Source organism: Oncorhynchus tshawytscha, linkage group LG25, assembly GCF_018296145.1.
Source record: "Oncorhynchus tshawytscha isolate Ot180627B linkage group LG25, Otsh_v2.0, whole genome shotgun sequence".
Classification (NCBI taxonomy): domain Eukaryota; kingdom Metazoa; phylum Chordata; class Actinopteri; order Salmoniformes; family Salmonidae; genus Oncorhynchus; species Oncorhynchus tshawytscha.
In genome coordinates, this window is record NC_056453.1 from 33,292,178 (window position 1) to 33,309,734 (window position 17,557).

General features: G+C 44.0%; 1 protein-coding gene across 1 annotated transcript in view; it reads right to left on the minus strand.

Annotated features, from left to right (window-relative positions):
- LOC112247654 (slit homolog 1 protein-like) overlaps positions 1-17,557 on the minus strand; it is a 219,991-nt gene that overhangs the window by 14,781 nt on the left and 187,653 nt on the right. Inside the window, 7 exon segments of the mRNA XM_042306258.1 lie at positions 5,249-5,386; positions 5,487-5,580; positions 5,703-5,940; positions 6,452-6,576; positions 8,288-8,451; positions 12,915-12,986; positions 17,179-17,250. Coding sequence (XP_042162192.1) covers positions 5,249-5,386; positions 5,487-5,580; positions 5,703-5,940; positions 6,452-6,576; positions 8,288-8,451; positions 12,915-12,986; positions 17,179-17,250 — 903 coding nt within the window.

The window sequence follows — 17,557 nt, forward strand, 5'->3', positions numbered from 1 at the left end:
TGAGTTCTATGGTTTGTGTGTGAGTTCTATGGTTTGTTGTGAGTTCTAAGGTTTGTGTGTGAGTTCTAAGGTTTTTGAGTTCTGTGTGTGAGTTCTATGGTTTGTGTGTGAGTTCTATGGTTTGTGTGTGAGTTCTATGGTTTGTGTGTGAGTTCTAAGGTTTGTGTGTGAGTTCTAAGGTGTGTGAGTTCTAAGGTTTGTTAAGGTTTGTGTGTGAGTTCTAAGGTTTGTGTGTGAGTTCTATGGTTTGTGTGAGTTCTATGGTTTGTGTGTGAGTTCTAAGGTTTGTGTGTGAGTTCTAAGGTTTGTGTGTGAGTTCTAATGGTTTGGTTTGTGTGTGAGTTCTAAGGTTTGTGTGTGAGTTTGGTTTTGTGTGTGAGTTCTATGGTTTGTGTGTGAGTTCTATGGTTTGTGTGTGAGTTCTAAGGTTTGTGTGTGAGTTCTATGGTTTGTGTGTGAGTTCTAAGGTTTGTGTGTGAGTTCTATGGTTTGTGTGTGAGTTCTAAGGTTTGTGTGTGAGTTCTAAGGTTTGTGTGTGGTTCTAAGGTTTGTGTGTGAGTTCTAAGGTTTGTTGTGAGGTTTGAGTTCTAAGGTTTGTGTGTGAGTTCTAAGGTTTGTGTGTGAGGTTTGTGTGTGAGTTCTAGTTCTATGGTTTGTGGTTTGGTGTGTGAGTTCTAGGTTTGTGTGTGAGTTCTATGGTTTTGTGTGAGTTCTAAGGTTTGTGTGTGAGTTCTGAGTTCTAAGGTTTGTGTGTGAGTTCTATGGTTTGTGTGTGAGTTCTATGGTTTGTGTGTGAGTTCTAAGGTTTGTGTGTGAGTTCTAAGGTTTGTGTGTGGTTTGTGTGTGAGTTCTAAGGTTTGTGTGTGAGTTCTAAGGTTTGTGTGTGAGTTCTATGGTTTGTGTGTGAGTTCTAAGGTTTGTGTGTGAGTTCTAAGGTTTGTGTGTGAGTTCTATGGTTTGTGTGTGAGTTCTAAGGTTTGTGTGTGAGTTCTAAGGTTTGTGTGTGAGTTCTAAGGTTTGTGTGTGAGTTCTAAGGTTTGTGTGTGAGTTCTATGGTTTGTGTGTGAGTTCTAAGGTTTGTGTGTGAGTTCTAAGGTTTGTGTGTGAGTTCTAAGGTTTTTGTGGTGAGTTTGGTTTGTGTGTGAGTTCTATGGTTTGTGTGTGAGTTCTAAGGTTTGTGTGTGAGTTCTAAGGTTTGTGAGTTCTATGGTTTGTGTGTGAGTTCTATGGTTTGTGTGTGAGTTCTAAGGTTTGTGTGTGAGTTCTAAGGTTTGTGTGTGAGTTCTAAGGTTTGTGTGAGTTCTAAGGTTTGTGTGTGAGTTCTATGGTTTGTGTGTGAGTTCTAAGGTTTGTGTGTGAGTTCTAGGTTTGTGTGTGAGTTCTATGGTTTGTGTGTGAGTTCTAAGGTTTGTGTGTGAGTTCTATGGTTTGTGTGTGAGTTCTATGGTTTGTGTGTGAGTTCTAAGGTTTGTGTGTGAGTTCTATGGTTTGTGTGTGAGTTCTTGTGGTGAGTGTGTGAGTTCTATGGTTTGTGTGTGAGTTCTAAGGTTTGTGTGTAGTTCTAAGGTTTGTGTTGAGTTCTAAGGTTTGTGTGTGAGTTCTAAGGTTTGTGTGTGAGTTCTATGGTTTGTGTGTGAGTTCTATGGTTTGTGTGTGAGTTCTAAGGTTTGTGTGTTGGTTTGTGTGTGAGTTCTATGGTTTGTGTGTGAGTTCTAAGGTTTGTGTGTGAGTTCTATGGTTTGTGTGTGAGTTCTAAGGGTTTGTGTGTGAGTTCTATGGTTTGTGTGTGAGTTCTAAGGTTTTGTGTGTGAGTTCTAAGGTTTGTGTGTGAGTTCTAAGGTTTGTGTGTGAGTTCTAAGGTTTGTGTGTGAGTTCTAAGGTTTGTGTGTGAGTTCTAAGGTTTGTGTGTGAGTTCTAAGGTTTGAGTTGTGAGTTCTAAGGTTTGTGTGTGAGTTCTAAGGTTTGTGTGTGAGTTCTAAGGTTTGTGTGTGAGTTCTAAGGTTTGTGTGTGAGTTCTATGGTTTGTGTGTGAGTTCTATGGTTTGTGTGTGAGTTCTAAGGCTTGTGTGTGAGTTCTATGGTTTGTGTGAGTTCTGGTTTGTGTGTGAGTTCTAAGGTTTGTGTGTGAGTTCTAAGGTTTGTGTGTGAGTTCTGAGTTCTATGGTTTGTGTGTGAGTTAAGGTTTGTGTGTGAGTTCTAAGGTTTGTGTGTGAGTTCTAAGGTTTGTGTGTGAGTTCTAAGGTTTGTGTGTGAGTTCTGAGTTCTAAGGTTTGTGTGTGAGTTCTAAGGTTTGTGTGTGAGTTCTAAGGTTTGTGTGTGAGTTCTAAGGTTTGTGTGTGAGTTCTATGGTTTGTGTGTGAGTTCTATGGTTTGTGTGTGAGTTCTATGGTTTGTGTGTGAGTTCTATGGTTTGTGTGTGAGTTCTAAGGTTTGTGTGTGAGTTCTAGGTTTGTGTGTGAGTTCTAAGGTTTGTGTGTGAGTTCTAAGGTTTTGTGTGAGTTGTGAGTTCTAAGGTTTGGTTTGTGTGTGAGTTCTATGGTTTGTGTGTGAGTTCTATGGTTTGTGTGTGAGTTCTATGGTTTGTGTGTGAGTTCTAAGGTTTGTGTGTGAGTTCTAAGGTTTGTGTGTGAGTTCTATGGTTTTGAGTTCTATGGTTTTGTGTGTGAGTTTGGTTTGTGTGTGAGTTCTAAGGTTTGTGTGTGAGTTCTATGGTTTGTGTGTGAGTTCTAAGGTTTGTGTGTGAGTTCTATGGTTTGTGTGTGAGTTCTAAGGTTTGTGTGTGAGTTCTAAGGTTTGTGTGTGAGTTCTAAGGTTTGTGTGTGAGTTCTAAGGTTTGTGTGTGAGTTCTAAGGTTTGTGTGTGAGTTCTAAGGTTTGTGTGTGAGTTCTAAGGTTTGTGTGTGAGTTCTAAGGCTTGTGTGTGAGTTCTAAGGTTTTGTGTGAGTTCTAAGGTTTGTGTGTGAGTTCTATGGTTTGTGTGTGAGTTCTAAGGTTTGTGTGTGAGTTCTATGGTTTGTGTGTGAGTTCTAGGTTTGTGTGTGAGGTTTGTGTGTGAGTTCTATGGTTTGTTTGTGTGTGAGTTCTGTGTGAGTTCTATGGTTTGTGTGTGAGTTCTAAGGTTTGTGAGTGAGGTCTAAGGTTTGTGTGTGAGTTCTAAGGTTTGTGTGTAGTTCTGTGTGAGTTCTAAGGTTTGTGTGTGAGTTCTAAGGTTTGTGTGTGAGTTCTAAGGTTTGTGTGTGAGTTCTATGGTTTTGTGTGAGTGAGTTCTATGGTTTGTGTGTGAGTTCTATGGTTTGTGTGTGAGTTCTAAGGTTTGTGAGTCTTGGTTTGTGTGAGTTCTAAGGTTTGTGTGTGAGTTCTAAGGTTTGTGTGTGAGTTCTAAGGTTTGTGTGTGAGTTCTATGGTTTGTGTGTTGGTTTGTGTGTGAGTTCTAAGGTTTGTGTGTGAGTTCTAAGGTTTGTGTGTGAGTTCTAAGGTTTTGTGTGAGTTCTAAGGTTTGTGTGTGAGTTCTAAGGTTTGTGTGTGAGTTCTATGGTTTGTGTGTGAGTTCTAAGGTTTGTGTGTGAGTTCTATGGTTTGTGTGTGAGTTCTATGGTTTGTGGTGAGTTGTGTGTGAGTTCTAAGGTTTGTGTGTGAGTTCTATGGTTTGTGTGTGAGTTCTAAGGTTTGTGTGTGAGTTCTATGGTTTGTGTGGAGTTCTAAGGTTTGTGTGTGAGTTCTAAGGGTGTGTGAGGTTTGTGTGTGAGTTCTAAGGTTTGTGTGTGAGTTCTAAGGTTTTGTGTGAGTTCTATGGTTTGTGTGTGAGTTCTAAGGTTTGTGTGTGAGTTCTATGGTTTGTGTGTGAGTTCTAATGGTTTGTGTGTGAGTTCTATGGTTTGTGTGTGAGTTCTAAGGTTTGTGTGTGAGTTCTATGGTTTGTGTGTGAGTTCTGAGTTCTATGGTTTGTGTGTGAGTTCTATGGTTTGTGTGTGAGTTCTAAGGTTTGTGTGTGAGTTCTAAGGTTTGTGTGTGAGGTTTGTGTGTGAGTTCTAAGGTTTGTGTGTGAGTTCTAGGTTTGTGTGTGAGGTTTGTGTGTGAGTTCTATGGTTTGTGTGTGAGTTCTAAGGTTTGTGTGTGAGTTCTAAGGTTTGTGTGTGAGTTCTATGGTTTGTGTGTGAGTTCTATGGTTTGTGTGTGAGTCTATGGTTTGTGTGTGAGTTCTAAGGTTTGTGTGTGAGTTCTATGGTTTGTGTGTGAGTTCTATGGTTTTGTGTAGTTCTAAGGTTTAAGGTTTGTGTGTGAGTTGTGTGTGAGTTCTAAGGTTTGTGTGTGAGTTCTAAGGTTTGTGTGTGAGTTCTAAGGTTTGTGTGTGAGTTCTAAGGTTTGTGTGTGAGTTCTATGGTTTGTGTGTGAGTTCTAAGGCTTGTGTGTGAGTTCTATGGTTTGTGTGTGAGTTCTAAGGTTTGTGTGTGAGTTCTAAGGTTTGTGTGTGAGTTCTATGGTTTGTGTGTGAGTTCTATGGTTTGTGTGTGAGTTCTAAGGCTTGTGTGTGAGTTCTATGGTTTGTGTGTGAGTTCTAAGGTTTGTGTGTGAGTTCTATGGTTTGTGTGTGAGTTCTATGGTTTGTGTGTGAGTTCTAAGGTTTGTGTGTGAGGTCTAAGGTTTGTGTGTGAGTTCTAAGGTTTGTGTGTGAGTTCTATGGTTTGTGTGTGAGTTCTAAGGTTTGTGTGTGAGTTCTATGGTTTGTGTGTGAGTTCTAAGGTTTGTGTGTGAGTTCTATGGTTTGTGTGTGAGTTCTAAGGTTTTGTGTAGAGTTCTAGTTCTAAGGTTTGTGTGTGAGTTCTAAGGTTTGTGTGTGAGTTCTAAGGTTTGTGTGTGAGTTCTAAGGTTTGTGTGTGAGTTCTAAGGTTTGTGTGTGAGTTCTAAGGTTTGTGTGTGAAGGTTTGTGTGTGAGTTCTAAGGTTTGTGTGTGAGTTCTAAGGTTTGTGTGTGAGTTCTAAGGTTTGTGTGTGAGTTCTAAGGTTTGTGTGTGAGTTCTAAGGTTTGTGTGTGAGTTCTAAGGTTTGAGTGTGTGAGTTCTAAGGTTTGTGTGTGAGTTCTAAGGTTTGTGTGTGAGTTCTAAGGTTTGTGTGTGAGTTCTAAGGTTTGTGTGTGAGTTCTAAGGTTTGTGTGTGAGTTCTAAGGTTTGTGTGTGAGTTCTAAGGTGTATGTGTGAGTTCTAAGGTGTGTGTGTGAGTTCTAAGGTGTGTGTGTGTGTGCGTGTGCCTCACCTATAGCCATCAGGGCAGGAGCAGGAGTATGCGTTGAGTTGGTCGACACACTGAGCTCTGTTCGGACAGCGATTCTCCTCACAGTCATCGTAGTCCACACTGCAGTCATCACCCACGTAGCCCGGGGAACACACACACCTGCAACACACACAAACGTGTGTGAGCTTGAGCCAGGGCATTAGGTCTGGGTGACAACGCAAATCTTTAAGTCTCCCACACGTTGATATGGTGTACTCACTGGGGCCCAGTAGAGGTGATGAGACAGGTAGATTGGTGTTGACACGGACTGACCCCTGGAGCACACACATCCTCCATCTCCTCACACATCTCCCCTGGTGAGGGAGGGAGAGAGGGGGAGAGGGAGAGATTACATTGATGCATGAAGAATTGCAACCGAATAGGTCAACCCAACAGCGATAGAGAGACGGCTGGTCTATAGTGTAATGTGTGTTACCTGTGTAGTACAGTGGACAGAGGCAGGTATAGTGGTTGACTCCATCTATACAGGCAGCTCCGTTTCCACAGTCATTATCTTCACAGTCATCTATGTTGGTCAGGCAGGTAGGACCGTCAAAGCCAAGGGGACAGGCACAGCTGTATGCTGCCTCCTCCTCCTCATCAAGTTGGCAGGTGCCCCCGTTGACACAGGGGTTACTGACACACACGTTCAGAGAAGTCTCACAGTTTCTACCCTGCAGACACAAAGAAACGTTCAGTGGTCACCAATCGACCCTGTTCCTGGAGAGCTACAGTGTCTTGAACAAATTGATTACACTCATTAACTCATGACTGAATTTCAAATGAATGCATTTTCATTAGTGGAATCAGGTGTGCTAAAGCTGGGCTGGAAGAAAAGCCTGCTGAACAACAGTCTTCATAATGTCAGAAGTGGAGCGGTCTTGTCACAAACTCAACAGCCACAAAGACAAGTAAGGACTCGATTCAATCTATATCGCCGAAGTTCAGAGCTATAGTGCGCTTGACATTTAAAGGTAATTTACGATTGAGCCAACATATGCAGCGTTTACCGTCAATGCAGTCTCCCCGCGAACGCAGGAACATTGCCTTTAAATTTCAATCACTTCACCGATACAGATTGAATCAAGATCTAATTTTAGTCTAAGTATGTGTTAGAGCTGGACTGGACCAAAAGCATGCACGGCATGGCAAGAAGAACACTGCAGGTAAATGGTGAGATCTCACCTTGAATTCAGGAGGACAGCTACACCTGTAGATCTCTGCCTGATCACTGTGACAGATCCCTTGGTTGACACACGGGCTGGACAGGCATGGGTTACACTTGGCCAGGACGCCGCTGTCCACCTCACCTAACACACACAAACATTTTATCATTTTAGATGATGCCTATCTTTCCTGTTCATTTGGTTTTCAACTATAGTATTTGGTATTTGATTAGGATCCCTATTAGCTGTTGTAAAAGCAGCAGTTACTCTTCCTGGGGTCGACTCAAAACATGATACATGACTTAATACAGAACGTTAATAGACAACAACAGCTCAAGGACAGAACTACATCAGTGTAAAATGGCACACATATCCTACATATCAGTACATACACACAATATCTAGGTCAAATAGGGGAGAGGCGTTGTGCTGTGCTGAGTTGCTTTATCTGTTTTAAAAAAAAACAGGTTTGAGGTTCATTTGAGCAATATGAGATGGAAGGGAGTTCCATGCAATCATGATTCTCTATATAATACTGTATGCTTTCTTGAATTTGTTCTGGATATGGGGATTTTACGTTTAGCCAAGAGAGACTGGCCTGCATAGTATTGATGTTAGCCCTCTGATTACAGTGATGAGCAAGACATGCTGCTCTGTTCTGGGCCAGCTGAGGTTCTTCTATGTCCTTCCTAGCAGCACCTGACTATCTGACTGGGCAACAATCAAGATAAGATAAAACTACAGCCTGCACGACTTGATTTGTAGAGTGTGGTGTCATGAAAGCAGAGCATCTCTTTATCACGGCCAGATCTCTCCCCATCTTAGTTTCACAACCATTGAATAAATATGTTTTGACCATGACAGTTTACAATCCAAGTTAACATCAAGTAATTTAGTCTCCTCAACTTGCTCAACAGACATATTATTCATTATCAGATTGAGCTGAAGTCTAGAATTTAGGGAATGATTTGTACCAAATACAAATCTTAGTTTCTGAGATGTTCAGGACCATATTCATTTTATTACTAGCCACCCATTCTAAAACTGACTGCAACTCTCTGTTTAGGGTTGCAGTGATTTTCATTAGCTGTGGTTGCTGACACGTATAGGTTTGAATCATCAGCATACATATACACACAGGCTCTGTTTAATGCCAGTGGCAGGTCATTGGTAAAAATAGAAAAGAATAGAGGGCCAAGAGAGCTGCCCTGCAGTACACCACACTTTACATATATGGAATTGTGGTGAGGCATATATCTGGGGAATGGTATAAAACATGCTCTAGAGTGTTGAAAGTTTCCAAGAGCACAGTGGTCTCCATCATTGGGAAATTGAAAAAAAAAACAGGCACAGTTCAACACCCATCCAACACCATCCCTACCCTGAAGCATGATGGTGGCAGCATCATGCTATCGGGATGCTTTTCAGTGGCAAGGACTGGGAGACTGGCAAGGATAGAGGTAATAATGAATGGAGCCAAATACAGGCAAATCCTTGATGAGAACCTGCTTCAGAGTGCAAACGATTTTAGATTGGGGTGAAGATTTGCGCTCTAACAGGACAATGACTCCCAAGTATACAACCAAACCAACGCTGGTAGGGCTTCAGAACAAAAATGTGAAAGTCTTTGAGTGGCCCAGACTTGAATCCCATTGAAAATATGTGGAAAGATAGATGGGGACCTGGGGTGAACAACAAACTTAACAGAGCTTGAGAAAATCTGCAAGGAAGAATGGGACAGTCCCCAAAACCAGATGCGGAAAGCTGATACAGGCATACCCAAGTTGACTCAAAGCTGTAATCAAAGTATTGACTCAGGGGTGTGAATTAAACTAAATGAATGAACCCATCTCACCGTGGCACTCAAACGTCTTGGCAGGGGTGGTGAGCAGCAGCTTGCCCTCCATGCCCGTCGGTCCGGCACAGCGGGCGATGCCTGGCTCCTTGTAGCCCGTCTTCACCCAGTCAGACAGCCAGAGCAGACGGCAGTCACAGTACAGGGGATTGGCACCAATAGCCCTGAGGGTGAAGGGTCAGAGGTTAAGGGTCAGGGACAGGCAATTGTGGAAAACTGTCATTTGTTATAAAAAAATGTATATTGTCATACATGAGTAAAAGTAAAGATACCTTAATAGAAAAGGAATCAAGTAAAAGTGAAAGTCGCCCGGGTAACATACTACTTGAGTAAAGTACAAAAGTATCTGGTTTTATACTGAACAAAAATATAAACACAACATGCAGCAATTTCAAAGATTTTGCTGAGTTACAGTTCATATTAGGAAATCAGTCAATTGAAATATATTCAATAGGACCTAATCTATGTATTTCACAACTAATGGTAGAGAAATTAATATTAAATTATCTGGCAACAGCTCCGGTCGACATTCCTGCAGTCAGCATACCAATTGCACGCTCCCTCAATGCTTGAGACATCTGTAGTATTGTGTTGTGTGACAAAACTGCACATTATAGAGTGGCCTTTAATTGTCCCCAGCACAAGGTGCACCTGTGTAATGGTCATGCTGTTTAATCAGATTCTTGATATGCCACACCTGTCAGGTGGATGGATTATTGTGACAAAGGATAAAATGCTCACTAACAGGGATGTAATCAAATTTGTGCACAACATTACAGAGAAATAAGCTGAAGTAAAAGTATAAATAATAAAAAATATATATATTTTTTACGGATAGCCAGGGGCACACTCCAACACTCAGACATAATTTACCAATGAAATGTGTTTAGTGAGTCCATCAGATCAGAGGCAGTAGGGATTACCAGGGATGTTCTCTTGATAAGGAATGTAGTGGAGTAAAAGTGAATATTAATGCACAGATATTCCCCCCAAAACTACTTCAGTAGTACTTACTAAATACTAAAGTATTTTTACTTAAGTACTTTACACGACTGGGGACAGGTTAAGGTCAGTCAGAGGATTAGCACCAATCACCTTGAGGAATCATCCATCAATCAATTAATCATGGCAGAAAGAAGGATGCATTTTCAGAGACTCATGAGGGCTGACGTTCACTAGATGTACTTCTCTATTTGACCAGCAGGTGTCTCTCGTCCTTCAGATAACATAGAGCTTCACTCAACTGTTACAGTTCAGTACTTCCAGAAAGGGAAGTAATATTTAAAATTAGGTTAAGGGAAGGGTTATTGTTAAGGTTAGTGGTTTGGTTAAGGTTTAGTGTTAAGGTTGGTTCAGTTAGATATTTTGGCTAACCGTGCTGTCAATGGGATGCTGGACAGAACATTTCCCCTAGTCTTTCCTTTCTAAAAAAGGACCAGCAAGCTTTACCTCCTTGAAAAGTTTATTTGATGAAAAATATCTCTAATAATATGACTGTTGGATAACTTTTTTGACCAAGTGGGGGTTTGAAAACGCTGCCCTCAATCATAATTTTACATTGTTCCTGCAGGAATCGATGTAGGCACAGTTATGCACAATCAGTCACACACAAACACACAAAACTGTTCCATTACTCCATTAGATTTCCATTAGATTAACAGGCTCATGTTTTAGGTCAGTCCAATAGCTGTCATCTGCTAACATGAAAGCCACTTGACTGTCGATCAATGATTTCCAAAGAGAAGCAACCCCCCCCCTTCCCCCAACTTCTCTAGAGCTTTCACTTTATCTCATCCCCCACTGACTTCCCTAGAGCTTTCTCTTCATCTCATCCCCCACTGACTTCTCTAGAGCTTTCTCTTTATCTCATCCCCCACTGACCTCTCTAGAGCTTTCTCTATCTCATCCCCCCAACTTCTCTAGATCTTTCTCTTTATCTCATCCCTCACTGACTTCTCTAGAGCTTTCTCTTTATCTCATCCCCCACTGACTTCTCTAGAGCTTTCTCTATCTCATCCCCCACTGACCTCTCTAGAGCTTTCTCTATCTCATCCCCCAACTTCTCTAGATCTTTCTCTTTATCTCATCCCTCACTGACTTCTCTAGAGCTTTCTCTTTATCTCATCCCCCACTGACTTCTCTAGAGCTTTCTCTATCTCATCCCCCACTGACTTCTCTAGAGCTTTCTCTTTATCTCATCCCCCACTGACTTCTCTAGATCTTTCTCTTTATCTCATCCCCCACTGACTTCTCTAAAGCTTTCTCTTTATCTCATCCCCCACTGACTTCTCTAGAGCTTTCTCTTTATCTCATCCCTCACTGACTTCTCTAGAGCTTTCTCTTTATCTCATCCCCCACTGACTTCTCTAGAGCTTTCTCTTTATCTCATCCCTCACTGACTTCTCTAGAGCTTTCTCTTTATCTCATCCCCCACTGACTTCTCTAGAGCTTTCTCTTTATCTCATCCCCCCAACTTCTCTAGAGCTTTCTCTTTATCTCATCCCTCACTGACTTCTCTAGAGCTTTCTCTTTATCTCATCCCCCACTGACCTCTCTAGAGCTTTCTCTTTATCTCATCCCCCACTGACCTCTCTAGAGCTTTCTCTTTATCTCATCCCCCACTGACTTCTCTAGAGCTTTCTCTATCTCATCCCCCCAACTTCTCTAGAGCTTTCTCTATCTCATCCCCCACTGACTTCTCTAGAGCTTTCTCTTTATCTCATCCCCCACTGACCTCTCTAGAGCTTTCTCTTTATCTCATCCCCCACTGACCTCTCTAGAGCTTTCTCTTTATCTCATCCCCCCAACTTCTCTAGAGCTTTCTCTTTATCTCATCCCCCACTGACTTCTCTAGAGCTTTCTCTATCTCATCCCCCCCAACTTCTCTAGATCTTTCTCTTTATCTCATCCCCCACTGACTTCTCTAGAGCTTTCTCTTTATCTCATCCCTCACTGACTTCTCTAGAGCTTTCTCTTTATCTCATCCCTCACTGACTTCTCTAGAGCTTTCTCTTTATCTCATCCCCCACTGACCCCTCTAGAGCTTTCTCTTTATCTCATCCCTCACTGACTTCTCTAGAGCTTTGTCTTTATCTCATCCCTCACTGACTTCTCTAGAGCTTTCTCTTTATCTCATCCCTCACTGACTTCTCTAGAGCTTTCTCTTTATCTCATCCCCCACTGACCCCTCTAGAGCTTTCTCTTTATCTCATCCCTCACTGACTTCTCTAGAGCTTTCTCTTTATCTCATCCCCCACTGACTTCTCTAGAGCTTTCTCTTTATCTCATTCCCCACTGACCTCTCTAGAGCTTTCTCTATCTCATCCCCCCAACTTCTCTAGATGTTTCTCTTTATCTCATCCCTCACTGACTTCTCTAGAGCTTTCTCTTTATCTCATCCCCCACTGACCTCTCTAGAGCTTTCTCTATCTCATCCCCCCAACTTCTCTAGATCTTTCTCTTTATCTCATCCCTCACTGACTTCTCTAGAGCTTTCTCTTTATCTCATCCCCCACTGACTTCTCTAGAGCTTTCTCTATCTCATCCCCCCAACTTCTCTAGATCTTTCTCTGTACCTCATCCCTCTGTACCTTCTCTTACTCTTTCTCTCATCCCCCACTAACTTCTCTAGATCTTTCTCTGTACCTCATCCCCCAGTACCATATTTTACTCTCTACCTCATCCCCCAGTACCATATTTTACTCTACCTCATCCCCAAGTACCATATTTTATATTCATGTTCTTTACCTCCCTGTAATATCTCTCTTCTCTGCTCCTTCCTCTATATTCCCTGCTTTCTTCTTCTTATCCTCCCTTATATACCCCTCACATTGCTCTCTCCTTCTTCTCTTCACTGCACTCTCTTCTCCCATTTCCTCTTCTCTCACAACTCTCTCTCATTCTCAATCCCTCTCTCTCCCTCCCTTGCCCTCCGTTCTCCTGAGATGGATAGGCCTATTGATTTACAGACGATGGCTTTGACATGACAGACAACCTGGACCCCACTGGGAGTAAAGCCCTACTTCAACCTCCCAGAGTCACGCGCACACACACACACACACACACACACACACACACACACACACACACACACACACACACACACACACACACACACACACACACACACACACACACACACACACACACACACACACACATATATATTCCCAAACACTCCCTTCACAGACCACAGACCGCAAGGAATGTTAGTAAACCTACATGGTGTGTGGAGATGAGACAGTGGAGGGGTCTGTGTGTAACATTAACCACAGCTCTGTGACTGACTAGGGCAGTTCGGTGGCTGTGAAGCCCACCAAACAGCTCTACAGATGGGGCTACTGTTAGCCACCCTCCCCCTGGCACACAGACAAGCAGACCAGACCACCTCTGTGTGTGAGGCTAGACTTCAGAAAGTGGGTGGTACAGTATAGGAAGGACAACAGACACGATGTTTATGTGTCTGAGGAATAGTTGCTTGTGTTCACTTCTTTGCGTGTGTGAAAGGTGTATTCATTTGTGGATTGGTATTACTGTACCCATGTGTGTCTGTTTGTGTTTATTGAGCAAACTCCTGTGTGTGTGTTTGTGTGTGTCCGTGTGTGCGAGTGTGCGTGTGTGTACTCACAGGTGAGACAGAGAGGCCACATCGCTGAAGATGCCGTCAGGAAGCTCGGAGATCTCGTTGCCATGGAGAGACCTTTGAGATGACAGACAGAGTGGGAGGTGAACACAGAAATACCTCAACTAGATCTGCTCCCATCATTCTGTTCCAACATCCTAAATGTTGGGAAAATGTTTTGTAAAGTCGATTGTTTCGATCTCACTGAAGCATATCCATTAGATCTGTTCATATGTTTCTGTAGTCAGACAATGCCGGGTCCTTATGTTGCACGTAGTGGCCCTGAGGTCTACAGGGGAAGAGGAGGGCATGGAGAGAGCTCCCCTCTGAATCAGCTTGCTACAGTTGTCTCTCTAGTGACTGCTGCAGTTTTACTGTCTGTCTGTCTCTCTGCAGCAGGTCTGGGCAGGGGAAAGGTTGGCTCTATGTCTGTTATCTCGGGCTCAGGGCTGGATGGAAGAGACAGGCACAGGGCTGGATGGAAGAGACAGGCACAGGGCTGGATGGAAGAGACAGGCACAGGGCTGGATGGAAGAGACAGGCACAGGGCTGCAGTGGAATCCAGAGAGGCTGGTGTTAAGTTACTGAACTGAGCACTGAGCAGAGTACCTAGGCTGTGATTCCCAGACAGGGTGGTAGGGCTCTGTGAGCTAAAGGGGATGGTAAGTATAGAGGAGGAGGGTCTTTGAGTGTGGGAAGGGGGAGTTTGAGCTCTGCTGTCTGTTGTGGGGGTGTGATGGGGGGTCTTTGAGTGTGGGAAGGGGGAGTTTGAGCTCTGCTGTCTGTTGTGGGGGTGTGATGGGGGTCTTTGAGTATGGGAAGGGGGAGTTTGAGCTCTGCTGTCTGTTGTGGGGGTGTGAGAGGGGGTCTTTGAGTATGGGAAGGGGGATTTTGAGCTCTGCTGTCTGTTGTGGGGGTGTGAGAGGGGGTCTTTGAGTATGGGAAGGGGAGTTTGAGCTCTGCTGTCTGTTGTGGGGGTGTGAGAGGGGTCTTTGAGTATGGGAAGGGGAGTTTGAGCTCTGCTGTCTGTTGTGGGGGGTGTGATGGGGGTCTTTGAGTATGGGAAGGGGGAGTTTGAGCTCTGCTGTCTGTTGTGGGGGTGTGAGAGGGGTCTTTGAGTATGGGAAGGGGGAGTTTGAGCTCTGCTGTCTGATGTGGGGGTGTGATGGGGGTCTTTGAGTATGGGAAGGGGAGTTTGAGCTCTGCTGTCTGTTGTGGGGGTGTGAGAGGAGGTCTTTGAGTATGGGAAGGGGGAGTTTGAGTTCTGCTGTCTGTTGTGGGGGTGTGATGGGGGTCTTTGAGTATGGGAAGGGGGAGTTTGAGCTCTGCTGTCTGTTGTGCGGGTGTGATGGGGGGGGGTCTGTCAGAGTGCAGAGCTGCTTCCTTCCTCGTCTTTCATCAAGGTGATTGGGTGATGAGCCACTGGGCTTACCGATACACACACACACACACACACACACACACACACACACACACACACACACACACAGGGCTTGATGGCAGTAAAGAAAGGGATTTAATGGCAGAAAAATAATATGGCTGTCCTAATCTGTCATTACCAACTGTCTCTGTGTCTTTGGATGAACACCAGATACTTACTTCTAAACCCATTGGACCCCTGGCCCTGCTTGGCTACTGGCCAAACTAATACTATGCTTCCTGTTCACCATCCCCTAGCTTGTTCTGTATCCTACGACCCTATAATGTATCCATTCTAACCTTCATAAGCTACAGCCCATACTAACTGAACACCCCTTAATGTATCTATTCTAACCTTTATACGCTACAGCACATACCAACTGAACACCCCTTAATGTATCCATTCTAACCTTCATAAGCTACAGCCCCTGCTGACTGAACACCCCTTAATGTATCCATTCTAACCTTCATACGCTACAGCCCCTGCTGACTGGACACCCCTTAATGTATCCATTCTAACCTTCATACGCTACAGCCCCTGCTGACTGGACACCCCTTAATGTATCCATTCTAACCCTCATATGTTACAGCCCCTGCTGACTGGACGCCCCTTAATGTATCCATTCTAACCTTCATAAGCTACAGCCCCTGCTGACTGGACACCCCTTAATGTATCCATTCTAACCTTCATAAGCTACAGCCCCTGCTGACTGGACGCCCCTTAATGTATCCATTCTAACCTTCATACGCTACAGCCCCTGCTGACTGGACACCCCTTAATGTATCCATTCTAACCTTCATAAGCTACAGCCCCTGCTGACTGGACGCCCCTTAATGTATCCATTCTAACCTTCATACGCTCACACCCACACAGACCCTGCTGACTGGACACCCCTTAATGTATCCATTCTAACCCTCATATGTTACAGCCCATACCAACTGGACACCCCTTAATGTATCCATTCTAACCTTCATACGCTACAGCCCCTGCTGACTGGACGCCCCTTAATGTATCCATTCTAACCTTCATACGCTACAGCCCCTGCTGACTGGACACCCCTTAATGTATCCATTCTAACCTTCATAAGCTACAGCCCCTGCTGACTGGACGCCCCTTAATGTATCCATTCTAACCTTCATAAGCTACAGCCCCTGCTGACTGGACCCCCCGTAATGTATCCATTCTAACCTTCATAAGCTACAGCCCCTGCTGACTGGACGCCCCTTACCAAGGCAGGGGGTCAGGGCTAAGGGTATAGGCAGGAGAAGATTTTACAGTGGGCAGTTGGCCAGTAGCAATGACTCAGAGAGAGAGCTAGAAGAAGGGAGGAGCCAGGGAGTCTCTGTTAGAGAAACATTATGGTTAGTAACACACTGCTCTCACAGCCCTCTCCTTTCTCTAACTCCCCTTTGACTCTCTCACTCTATTTCTAAACCCTTTGTTGACCAGGCCACAGTTTAACTCTCCTCAACCTTTATTTATTTTTTTTCTTCTTTTTTAAACTTTCTCACCCCTCACGCTTTTGGCCACACCCTGGTGCTGTCTCAACACACTCCCTTCACACACACACACACACGCACACACACACACACACACACACACACACACACGCACACACACACACACACACACACACACACACACACACTCCCTTCACACGCGCACACACACACACACACACACACACACACACACACACACACACACACACACACACACACACACACACACTCCCTTCACACACACACACACACACACACACACACGCACACACGCACACACACACACACACACACACACACACACACACACACTCCCTTCACACGCACACACACACACACGCACACACACACACACGCACACACACGCGCACCACACACACACACACACACACACGCGCACGCACGCACACGCACGCGCGCACACACACACACACACGCACACCACATACATGACAGCCCCCTAGTCTGTTTGATGATTCCGTTAATGATTCTTCCATTTTTTTACTAGACTGTAAAGTCGAAGGGGTGTGTGTGTGTGTGTGTGTGTCTGTGTCAAGCCTCAAGCCAAGGTTACTTCTCAGGAAGCTAACACAGGTCTTCAAGTCTCAAGCCAAGGTTACTTCTCAGGAAGCTAATGCAAATATTCAAGCCTCATGCTAAGCTTACTTATCAAGGAGCTAATGCAGTCTCCAAGCCAAGGTTACTTATCAAGGAGCTAATGCAGTCTCCAAGCCAAGGTTACTTATCAAGAAGTTAACTCAAGTCTTCAAGCCTCAAGCCAAGGTTACTTATCAGGAAGTTAACTCAGTCTTCAAGCCTCAAGCCAGGATACTTATCATGCGAGTGCGGTTCAGCAACAGACTTGTCAGACTTCAATGTGTTTTACCAGGCAGTCTTTCACTCACGTGCCATATAAGTCTGCTTCATTTCTAATTATGTTAGTATGCCGAAGCCCACTCACACAGACATGAACACACACAGACCCCCTCTGTCTAGGACCCTGCTGTCTCAGATGAACTGGAGTCAGAAAGGAAACAGAAAACTGTCTTTACTGCTGGTCTGATCACTCAAATCCCTGCTATATAATGTCCCCTGTAACCTCGTTCTTTGTTTTTTAACGGGAGGAGGGATCGAGGGGTGTAGACAGAAAGTGTCTCAGGCAAGACGTTTAATAGTTCTAACTGTTAGACTCTAAAAGGGGTTCAGAGTTCAAAGTTGGTTTTTGTCTCCCCTTCACAGAAAGCACACTGAGGTGCAAAAAGTTTCATAACACATACACACACACACACACACACACACACGGATACACACTCACACAGACAGAGATAGGATAGGAGAATGTGCTCACAGTAATCGAAGGGAGCGCAGTCCACCAAAGGCCAGACTGGGGATGCAGCGCAGAGAGTTATAACTCAGGATCCTAGAATGATAAGAAACAGGCAGTACACCTTAACATATATCCCTTCTGTTATAACTCAGGATCCTAGAATGATAAGAAACAGGCAGTACACCTTAACATATATCCCTTCTGTTATAACTCAGGATCCTAGAATGATAAGAAACAGGCAGTACACCTTAACGTATATCCCTTCTGTTATAACTCAGGATCCTAGAATGATAAGAAACAGGCAGTACACCTTAACATATATCCCTTCTGTTATAACTCAGGATCCTAGAATGATAAGAAACAGGCAGTACACCTTAACATATATCCCTTCTGTTATAAC